Source organism: Pezoporus occidentalis, unplaced genomic scaffold (genome assembly GCF_034315485.1).
Source record: "Pezoporus occidentalis ecotype Australia unplaced genomic scaffold, CSIRO_AGI_Poc_V1 ctg183, whole genome shotgun sequence".
NCBI classification, from domain to species: domain Eukaryota; kingdom Metazoa; phylum Chordata; class Aves; order Psittaciformes; family Psittacidae; genus Pezoporus; species Pezoporus occidentalis.
Window position 1 is genome coordinate 2226583 of NW_026913673.1, and position 11420 is coordinate 2238002.

General features: G+C 46.9%; 1 protein-coding gene across 4 annotated transcripts in view; it reads right to left on the reverse strand.

Annotated features, from left to right (window-relative positions):
* MYO1C (myosin IC) overlaps positions 1–9617 on the reverse strand; it is a 52525-nt gene extending 42908 nt beyond the window's left edge. The window contains exon 1 of one of the 4 annotated variants that reach the window (XM_062615764.1): positions 8951–9617. In XM_062615764.1, the coding sequence (XP_062471748.1) occupies positions 8951–9025 (75 nt within the window). In that variant the 5' untranslated portion in view covers positions 9026–9617. Of the gene's footprint in view, positions 1–273; positions 298–2799; positions 3007–6979; positions 7122–8950 lie in introns of those variants that run through there. The other 3 variants (XM_062615766.1, XM_062615767.1, XM_062615765.1) reach the window with 3 other exon arrangements.
* Positions 9618–11420: the final 1803 nt, after the last annotated feature.

Here is an 11420-nt window from a genome sequence, read left to right on the forward strand (position 1 = left end):
ACCTTTATACCAGAATTTACCTTTCCAGCCTATGCAAAATAAAAGCAAGATTTGCTACAAAGGTTTCCCTTGGAAAATAACAGCTTGCTTGTTCAATGCTTGGAAATGATTTCTTTCCAAACATATGCCCTCAATGTGCAACAACACTGATTTTCTTCCACTCAGGTGACAACGTGGTCTTTTCACGTGCTCCCTACTTCTGATGGCACAGAAATGCATTCAGTGACAAAGAGCCAACTTAACTGAAGCCTCTAGAAAGAAGTAAACAGTTACATGAGTGCAGCTTTTGAGTTCCATGGACTTCAGCCTGGACATAGTTCACATTCCCATCCTACACGGAGCCACTTCGTGGAATATTCCTCCCGTTGCAAGCTGAAGCAGGGAAGTGGTTCGGAGAGCAGCAGCTGGCAGGTGAATATGTTCCAGGCTGAAGGTTCAAGGAGCTCCATGATGCCCCCACCTAGATACAGAATCATCACAGCAGAAACAGACACTTGGCAACCAGTCAGGTTGCAGTTTAAAGAGAGATCAAACACCCCCCTTTGGCTCTGTGCAAGGGGTTTTTGCATACAGAACTCTGCATCTCTTGCAGCATTTCCTCATCATGTGGTGCCTTCATGACCAACGTGCCACAAGTGCTCACTGCCAGCACTCCCTACCTGCCAGGCTCACAGCTCCAGCCATCCCTGCTCTGGCAGCTCTCACTGACACAGTAAAGGGAAGTTTCAAGGTGATCCCTGTCTGCAGCAGTTTCCAGGAAGAGCAGCTCATCTTTATCCTTTCCTTTATACTTCTTCCTTGGATCAGGACACAGTTATCTCAAATCAGGTTAGTTTAGACTTGGGACAACATCTGAAAGCTTAACCCAAATATATAAATGGTCCATAGCCATCAACCCATGTTTTCTTTAATTTTATCAAGCAAAAAGAGAAGAGATTGTGCTCAGACTATTATGTCTTCACATGTTTTTCTTCAGTGTTCTAAGGACTCCAACAAACCTTGTTTAAACAAATATAGATGTTCCAGCTTTGCTAACAGCTCCAGAAGCTGCTCTCAGTTCCCATCCAGCGGCTTTCCACACAGAAGATCAGCAAGATTAAAGTCACCTGCATTCCCACAGGGTGCTATGACCAGGCACACAAAAACACGGGCTGTGCTTCTCTGCTATCAATTCTCTCCCATAAGAGGAAAAAAATCCATGCACAAATAAAATGGGGATGTTGGAAGTTATGTATTTTGTATTTGCCCTCATTTTCATACAAGACCTTTCCTATTTTGTGCCCCCAAAAGCTTGGGCCTCGAGGAGAAATCAAGAATGTCCATTTTGAATACACTATTTCAAATGCAGCGTGTGGCTCACTTGAGAAATGTGATAGGCATTTGATTTTGTTTGTTGGTTTTGGAAAGGTGCAACAGATAGAAAAACAGTTCCTCATGATACATTACTCTGCTTTTCCAGTGCTCATATTGCTCTGGATCCTCTCTTCCAAGCTGCAGTATTGTTTTAGTTGCGTGGTGCTTTGTAGCTCAGAAGGAAAATAAGAGAACTGAGCGTAAAATTCAGAAATCCATCAATCCAAGAGGAAGAAACAGCTTCAAAGTTGCTTTTGAATGGTCCAAACACCCTTCCCACGCAAGTCAGGCACGCTCAGCTGCCCCCACTTCACTCCCACAGGAACAAAGCAATGGAGAAAGCTGACTATATTGCATTGCGTGCACTCAGTATTGCTTGGTCTGTACACCAAAACCAACCAGGGATCCAAACCCTGATGGTTGTTATAATCATAATGGTTGTTATAATCTTAATATATGTAATGGTGGGCAGGAAAGGTACCTGTGACACAATAAGGTGCTAACACAAACCAGCAGGTAAGGAGGGAAGAAAACTGCTCACAGCTGAACTTAGTGTTCACATAAGGCAGAAGAAACATCTGCTTTGCTGTCCAAGTTCCAGCTCTGTCAGAGAAGGAATTCCTGGCTTCCTGGTGCAAAGGTGTGGCTTTCCCTCCCAAGCTGCAGAAGAGGCAATCCTGAACAGCCTCCAGAAGTCCTCAGAGCATAAGACAAGCTGTTATTTCAAACAACAAGCAGTGTGGACAGAGACTTTCCTGGTCTCTAATTTGGAAAGTTCAATAAAACTCTAGGAAAAAACCAACCCAACAAGAACCCTCTTCTCCAAACTGCACCATTGGACACATCAGCCTTCGCTGCAGTCAGAACCTGAACTGCAGCACTACTGTCTGTAACAGAAGGTTGTATGGTGGTGTCTGTATCAGCTTTTGGTTTCAAGATGTTGATGACAGCGTGCTGCCTTGTGATGTGTGGAAGTGCATATTTCAGTTATTAAAGTTAGCAAACAAGTCTGGGTGTTGAGAGTCATTTCCTTGAGTAAACAATGACTCAGTGTGGGCTGTATAATGTAGAAGTTATTAGTTACTGTTCAGGAGTTGAAAAGACCCAACTCGCAACAACTACACAAAGACACACTTCAGGATGGAAAATAGTTTTCCTCCTACTTCTGTGGTGCCACTTCTACTGTTTCAGTGGAATTTAATTTGCTCAACAGATCACTGTCTCCTTAGGACAGAACAGGACATTGACTTAACTGGACCCTTCAGCCACAATGAGCAGTAAGAGCGGAGTTTCTGGTCTCAGTTTGTCATTATAACTCTGATGTAAAGATGATTCTTTCTTGGGCAGCAATAGCCCACCTAGAGCAGGTGTTAATGAACACAGACAGACAACCAGGATATATTGACTATATGGTAATGAAGAAGAAAAACGCAGTTGTAAGCTCACCAATATCCTCTGACACTGTTCTCTCGTTGAATTACAGCTCCTTCCATAATCCTCCTCTTCATTAGTAAAATGGCCCAATACACCTGGTGATTGTCAGCTGGCATCAGGCACCACAGATCACTCTAACTAATGAAATGCAACCTCAGCTGCTGAGGCACAAAGGTTTCCCTGAAGCCTTAAAACCACTACAAAGGCTGTTTCTCCAGCCATGAGTCCACACTGTCTCAAAGATTAGGACCACATCTCTATTACCTTTGGTAAGGGTGAAATCTCTGGTCAGATGCAAGCACACTACAAGGAAATGCAGGGTCAAATATCCCCAGTAAACTTTAAACTGCCTTCAGAACAAACTGCCAACATAAATTTAAAGGCACAGCCCTTTAAAGCAGCTGTAGCTTGTAAGGTCCAGTCTGCATCCCAACAGCAAAACTGTGGTTTTATCCACCTGCACCTTTTTGCTTAGCAGTGATTTTAGAAAGCTCTGTTACAGAGAAAGAAAAAAGAAGTTACCTTTTTAGACAGCACAGATGGATTATTTTTTTGTCATTCACAGACTATGCATTTTCTGGCTAAAATCACAACACATTTTGACATTCCTTTGCCACTAACAACGACACTGCTCATTTGGTAACAAAACTGCCCAATAACTGCAGGCTGGTGTATCTCGCAGCTCCAGGACCTTCCTGCCTACAAGGCAAATATTGCAGCAGTCCAAAGGTACTGCCAAATGCTAAAAATCTATGCGTTTATTATCAGGAGCTGAACTGAATCACAGGAAGGGCAGTGGCCAAGCTGGAGCAAGGTCAATGTACTGCTTAAAGGGCTGCAAGTGTTCTGGTGAGGCTGTTCATCTAGAATCACAGATGGTTTGGGGTGGAAGGGACCTTAAAGCTCAGCCAGTCCCAACCCCTGCCATGGGCAGGGACACCTTCCACTGGAGCAGCTTGCTCCAAGCCCCTGTGTCCAACCTGGCCTTGAGCACTGCCAGGGATGGGGCAGCCACAGCTTCTCTGGGCACCCTGTGCCAGCGCCTCAACACCCTCACAGGGAAGAGCTTCTGCCTAAGAGCTCATCTCAATCTCCCCTCTGGCAGGTTAAAGCCATTCCCCTTGGCCTGTCCCCACATGTGACCAAGTACCTTCCTAAACAGCTGCCAGGAAGAGCCAGCCATGCATGCATGAATGTCCCAGGAGTTCTAAATACTAAGCTTTATTGCCTTCCAGTATAGAGATTTAATATAAGCCAGACAACACTGAAGATATATATTAACACACAAGGTACTGGCCTTGCTGCTCCTTGAAGAGCATTTAAGTAACACAGGGCAGGGCTTTAAAGACTACCATACCTGCCACCCCCACAGAACATGACTCAGTTGCAACAAATGACTTGAGATTTGTCCACTCAGAACCTTCTGTCATTACAAATGTACTTAGCCTTTCAAATCTACCCACACTGCTTGCTTACATCTTTATTAATGCTTTCTGGGAAGAGCTGGCCACCCCACCTTACCCTGCTGATGCATCAACAAGGAGTAAGGCATGCAGAGGAGGGCACAAGATAATCTCCAGCAGGGAAATCATTCCATCAGTCCAAGTGGCTCCCTCCAGGCAGGAAAATAACTGCCACAATCTCAGAAAGACAACCCTGCAAACCTCATCCCCCAGAAAAGATGGCAGAAGGTGAGGGGCAGGGTTTCTGTCAAACTCAGGGGTAGTAATCCCAGTGAAAGCCAACCACATCACTCAGGAGTTGGTTATAAAGCAGTGTGTAACACAGTAAAACCCCTAATGGAAGACAAACATGCTGTAATTGCAATCACTTTATGCCAATACAAAGCTTTGCTGCTACCACCAGGGCAATCCCCACCTGATTCCAGCCATTTCTTCCTGTGCCACTGTATTTCTTGTGCAGGCAGAGATGTTCACATGCTCACACCATAAGCTGCTCCAGAGGAATTCCCTATTTGCTTTGCCTGCTCTGTTTCCACTTGGATCAGTTCTGAGAAGTGAACCACACATCTGGCTGTCACTGATACAGGTAAGCCAAAGCACAATACAAATGGTTTTCCCCACAGCAATGTTTTAGGAACACACAAACAAGCCTTCACAAATGGTTCTTTAGCTTGTATGAAGGGACAAGTGATTTAGTTCCACTTGCATCACTTACACAGGGCAGTAGGGCACACCATCCCTAGGAAAACACACTGCACTTCACGTTTTCTGCACCTCCTCTTCTGCAGCACCAGTAACCCAAGTGTAAATTTGTCTTACAGAAGGCATTAGTTATTTGAAAGCACACTGTGAACATCCCTCACCCATTCCTCCTCCAACCTGGGAGGCAAAGTGCTCCAGCTCAGTGATCCTCAACATTTTCCATGCTGGAACTATTCAGAACTGCCAGGTAAGAGTACTCGGCTGAGGGAGCAGGGAATGGACTGAAGCACACGGGAGATGCAGTTCAGATATTGCTGCTCTGTGACTGTGACCAACTGCTGCAGTTGGTTTCTCCTGCATTTGGTGCAGACTGTCTATTTTGACAGTGGTAAAGGAATCTGTACACTTCCTAGAAAGCAATTCCCAGCACAGCAAAGCTGAGTCCTACAAGAACATGACACTACAAACAACAGGAAAATCCCAAATGTCTGAATACTACCGGAACACGGCTAAAACCATCTCACCTCTGCATAAAGGCATCTACACCTATCCATCCTTCATACCATGATAAATCAGGACAGAGGAGGACAACCCAGCACTCTGCTGGTCCCTGCCAGGCACAATAGAAGAGATTTTGTATTTACACAGCCCCTCCCTGCAACATGGGATTACATCCAGCATCATCACTGAAAATCCCTCAGTGTTATGACAGTGGTTGCCGTATCAGGGTTTACTTAAAACTTAAGAACTCCTAAGTTCTGCAGACCTTAAGTAGGTTTTGTAAAGGTGCTGACAACTGGTAATTGTCTACTGCTCCAAAAGGAGATGAAAGACTAATGCTTTTCTTCCCACTTACTCTAAGAGGTGGTGCTGCTTTCACAGCTTGTCCCACCAAGCAAGCACATTTTCTCATGTGTCACTATCTAAAACCCTGAAACCAGGCAGCTGCCACCTACAAGTTGTTCCAGAGAAGCTTTCCACCTCTAGCAACTGCCACAGAAGGAATAAATACCACAATAATCTCTGTATTGCATCTCACAATCACTTTCCTTCTGTAACCCTCCCAAGCGTGAGATGCAGATCAAGCCAACTTACTTGGAACGTTCAAGTTACTAGAATGAGACGTTCACTCAGCCCAGAGCCAGATTCCTTCCACAGACCCCTATCACTTAAACCAACTAAGTGCTAAGGTATATTACAATAAGGGGGAAAGTGGCATAGAAAGGAGCACAACGGATGGGCACCCTTGGGTGTAAGTGGGGTGCAGACCTGGGGTCCAAGCTGGAGAAGTTACAGTGTTCAACACCTATGAGAAAACTAAGAACAAGGAGCTTTCTTCACGAAGGGCTTTTAGGCACCTGTGCATGCATTAGCAAATGAGGAAGAACTATTCCAGTATATATAAAGGCAGAATTGTTCTAATATGAAGCACTATCATACCGCCCATAAACACACAGCAGCACGAGAAGGTACAGAACAAGTTCGGTATGGACAGAAAGCATTTCTTCAGGAGAACCGGGCAGGTCCTCCCGAGCACACCGGCAGCGCCACGGCCCCGTCTCCGCTCCAACCTTCCTCCTGCCTCGGCAGGGCTCGCCCCGTCCCAGGCAGGAGCGTTTGGGATCCCGTGAGGGAAGCGTTACCGGAGCGCGTTCCAGTAACGCTACGGAAGGGGAGGGGAGGGCAGGGAGCGCTCCGCGCTGCCGGAGCCAGGATGCCGGCTGCTCTCAAAGGGTCATTTGTTTCTACCGTGGAAACGTTAGAGTTTCCGGGAAGGTCGCCGACTTCGGGGGCACGGCCAAGCCGCGGCTGTCTCTGTCCGTCCGTCTGCTTGCCTCTATGTGTCCGTCCTCCCTCCCTTCCCCAGAGCGCCGTCCGGTACCGCCCCAGCTACCCCCCCCCCCTCCGGGCACAGCCCCCGACCCTCGGCCATGTGCCCGCGCCCCGGCGCTCCCCAGTGCGCCCAGGGACGGCGGATGTGCGGCCGCGCTCACCGCTCCCGTCCCTCCGCTCCGCACCGCGCTCACCTGGGCTCCGCGCCCCCCGGGACGCGCTGCTCGGGGCCCTGCGGCGGCTCCGCCAGCGCCTCGGCGGCGACTGCCCACGGGAGCCCGCGCCGCGCCGTGCCGCTAGTGAGCATGTCCGAGCGCCGGGCATGCGGAGTGAGCGCGGCCGCGGCCCTGCCTCCGCCCTCACCTGCCGTCAGCTCCGCGGGGCGGGCAGCGGGACCCCCGGGGGAGCGCGGCGGCGCTGAGCGCCTTGCTCAGCACAACCGCATCCTGCCGGTAAGCGGGTGGGGTTCCCGCTGCTGCCGAGCCCCGCAGCACCCGTGTCCTGCGGCTGGAGCGCGGACCCTGATGGTGATTCCCTCCTGGCTGGTGGGAAGCATGAGCAGGGTGTGCTTACGTGAAGGTCACTCTGCAGTGACTCCCCAGAGAGCTCCGCAAGTTCAGGTCTCTGGCTTCTCCAAGCGGCAACAGGCAGCCCGGTTCATCTCGGCCATGTGTGGGGTACCGGCGGCAGTCCAGGATCCACAGGGAATTCTGCACGCGTTGAATTCCAACGGCCTGAAGCACACTGCGCTGCAACAGTGAAGCTCTGCGCTTGGCGCTCGTGCAGCAGTTTGAAGTATTGTCAACCACAAGCTTCTGTTTGTGCGCAGCACGTAAGACCCTTCCCTCCTCTGGCCATTCCTGCAGCAGCAGCAGTACTTGACAAACACACGCTGCTGTGCTCAAAGCAGCGAACTGGAGTTTATGGGCTTCTTACGAGTACTTGAAACTGCTTAGAAAGCTGAACTAATACATTGTCTCTCTGAGGTCTCCCAGGACCCTGGCGCTTACTAGTTGGGATACTGTTTAAAGGAACAGTTCCCTCTGGGAAAGACAGCTCAGTCCCACAAGTGTCCTCTTACTGCTGCTACAAGTCAGTCAGTAACATTCCTGGATCAGTTACTGAAACCCAAAGATCAGAATCATCTCTCTCTCCAGTTCTGAGAGCGCTCAGGTATCTCTGACAACCCAACAGCTGTCACCTGCACAATGTCCTTGCTAACCTTCAGGTGGAGTTTCACATTAGTTACTAGAAAGACAACGTAAGGAAACTGGAGCAACACACACAGAGGTGCAAGAAGTGCCTCTGCCCACCACAACCTGCAGCCACAGCTGAACCCTATGACGGTTTTGAAGTACCTATTACAAAGAGATACAAATTCCAGGTTTTACTTAGGGATGTTTTTAAAGGGCTTCTACACAGTTCCTTCTCTTTAAACTCCTTTAAAAAGGACACAAATCCAGTTAGAAAACATCCTGCAGCAAAACACACAGATTCCCATTCATTCCCAATACTGAAAACTGAAATTATCCTTAGAAAAGCACCTAGCTCTTGATGTCCACCACATCAAACCAGAAATAATCAGCTCAGGGATTTTCCATCCCTCACATACAAACCTGGTCTAGTGTAAGGTGCTCCTGCCCACTGCAGGGGGCTGGAACTTCCAACCCAAACCATCAATAACACTCCACTTATATCTTCCTCTGCCACTGAATTCCTGATGTGTGAAGCTTCCTACCACATTCAGGGCACGGACCCAGTGACAGCATGGACAATCAATATTGAAGAGGATCAAAACACTCTTCAAAGCTCTTTCCCTTCCTTTGTAGTTGGAAAGTGCTTCCAGAATTCCAACAGAATGAATATGGCCAGGCCAAACACTGATTGCAACTGTGGTACACCCGAGTGTTTCTACAGGAAACACTCTTTAATCATTTTCTATGCTCCCAGTCACTCAACATTAACATTCAGGGCTACACATTTCATCCTAGTGAGAGAAAACTGTTCACAATACAGCGACAGGCACCCCAATGACCAGCCAGTGCTGCAGAAGCTGCACATTTTTGTGCCAACATCTCTCAGTTCAGAACAGGAGGGACCAAGTTGGTTATCAGGTAACTACCACCATGAGAAGGTCAAAAAGACAATAAAGAAAACAGGCTTACAGTCTTGCATCCTCCATTGCGACTAGCCACGCGGATGATTTCTCCTGTAGGAATAAGTTCAATCTGCAGCTCCATTTTTCCCAGGGAAGTTAGTGCATCTCTCTATTCTTTATGGATAGTTCTGGTTTCAAAGCGCAGCAGCACCCGAGTAGCCTGGGAGAAGACCTCGACTAACTGCAATCTTGGGTTCAGAGCCCTGTTGCGAGAGGAAGAGACGAACCTCTGTATTTATACCAAGTGTAGGTGTGAGTTGAAACAACAATTAAGTTCAAGACTAGCTTCCATGGGTTACAATGTGTTGAGACAGTTCCAAGAAGCCTGAATTTATGTTCGTGTTTATTGCCACAAACTGTTGATGTTCCACTTTAGTCCCAATGGGCTTAGAAAAGTCCGGATGCTGGTTCAGAGGTGTTAGCACGAAACAATCATATGTCAGACTCTACACATCTACCAAGACATTTTATGTAGAAAAGATTCTTCCTCTCAGCCCCCCAGATCCTTGGTTTAGAGATAGAGCAATGGAAAATACTGATTGCTCCCATGGTAAGGACAGGAAGTTCCTCAAATTGCTGTAGAGCTGAATCATTATTAAGTGAATCTTTGATCATGGCAAAGGAAATTAACTTGTACTTTGCTGCACAAAGATTCCTACTATGAACATGAGGAAAAATAATGTGGTGAACACTAGTGTAAGACATGTCATCCATCCATGCACTATGTAATCCTACCACCCTCCCTTTGCACACCCTCAACAGATGAAGATGTACTGCTTGTGATCAGGCTAAATGTCAGGTATTTTAAGACCTGCTGTGAGGAGACAATTCCTTCTGTCTTATTGGAATAGCCACGTTTGAGTTTTACATTTACTACAGACCAGTTCCAGATGCTGCTTGTCAAAAAGCCATCCAGTTATGATGGAGCCCCTGGCCATTCCAGAGCAGATACAGGGAACACCACTCTGCTCTGCAATTGAAAGGAGATGGCCTGTCACTCTCCCATGTTGTGTATCTGGAATTACAATTAACATCCCTTAGCTGTTATATACAAGATGGTTCCAGTCCAATAAGTATTTCCTTGACCACTTCCCAATACTGAAAAAGATTTCATCACATCTGAAGAAACCATCACCATCACTTCCCCAAACAAACCCACCCAAGTAACGTGGAGCAACACATGGAGCAAGAGGAGATAGCCTCTTATCTACCCTTCCTATGCAGAGAAACGACAAAGAGGAGTAGTCCACAACGCCAGAGCTGTTTAACTGGAATGATTCTGTGACTCGGAGACCAGAATCATGTGCAAAAAAAATCCTCTGAAAATGGGTTACAAGTGAGAATGAGAGGGGAAAAAAGGAAAGGATAAAGAAAGCAGACAGAGGGTGAAAAATGTAAGAGAGAACAAAACAGAAGAGGGGAACTGCAGTTACAGTGAAGCTCCTGTCTGATAAGCAATGCTGAGGCTGGTATTTGATAACTGTCAGTTTCCAAGAAAGGGTCACAGGTTAAAATGTCTGTTATCGTGGTTTTCTTCTCTTTGTGGTGGCAGAAAATTCTGATTTTCAGGATTTTCCTGTACCTCTGCACTTCCTCTCACTTGTCTGCATTCCGAGGTTGTCTTCCAGGAATCCTTCCAACCTGAGCTCGACTCTCCCACACAGACTTCTCTTCCTACTTTCTTGATAGCACATCGGAGATGTTCTTTTAATTGCAGGGACCTTGTAAGGGGAAGATGACAGCTCCACTGTAATACAGGGAGTGGGATGCACACACAGAAACCTGATGTTTCTTAAGTTGAAGCAATTAAACAGACAAACTCAGTGTAGTTCCCAAGTAGATCAGTTTCCAGTGGAACTAAATGTGCACCGCGCAGATCCACTGGGTGGGGATTGCCACTGCCTTGGCTCAATGAATGAGCCACACAGAGTAACTCACTGTGCACTACACAGCTCTCCAGTGTTTGAGTTTATGCCTAAAGAGAGTAAATGACAGCAAGCTGTGCACACAGAAAACTGGCTTCAAATACTTCTTCCATATTTACACAAACACCTCCATTCTCTTTCAAGAAAAAACAGCTATAAGGAGACTAGGATATTGGCTGCTTAATGCATGAGTTATAAAGTTAAATAACACCATGCAGTGACGAGTACCAGGATCTCTGTATCTTGTTATTACAGAAGAAATTGCTTCATTTCAATCCCTTTGAAGTAACAAGTCCCTATATCCAAGGACAAAAAGGGCCATCGGAAATACTCTGTCAGTAAGGCAGAGTTCTCAAAAGGCTTCCTCTCTCAAGGAAAACCTAATTCAAGCTTTGCTCCAGTGGCCTTTCCACTGCACTACATTAATTCAGACAAGTTCATCTGAGTGTCACTCAGTGTCCAAGAGCAAAGAAGGAAGCAGTGGTAGTAGAAACAATGGGCTTTATCTGAACGTATTTTTAGGGTCTAACAAACACGCAAGACATCTTGGAA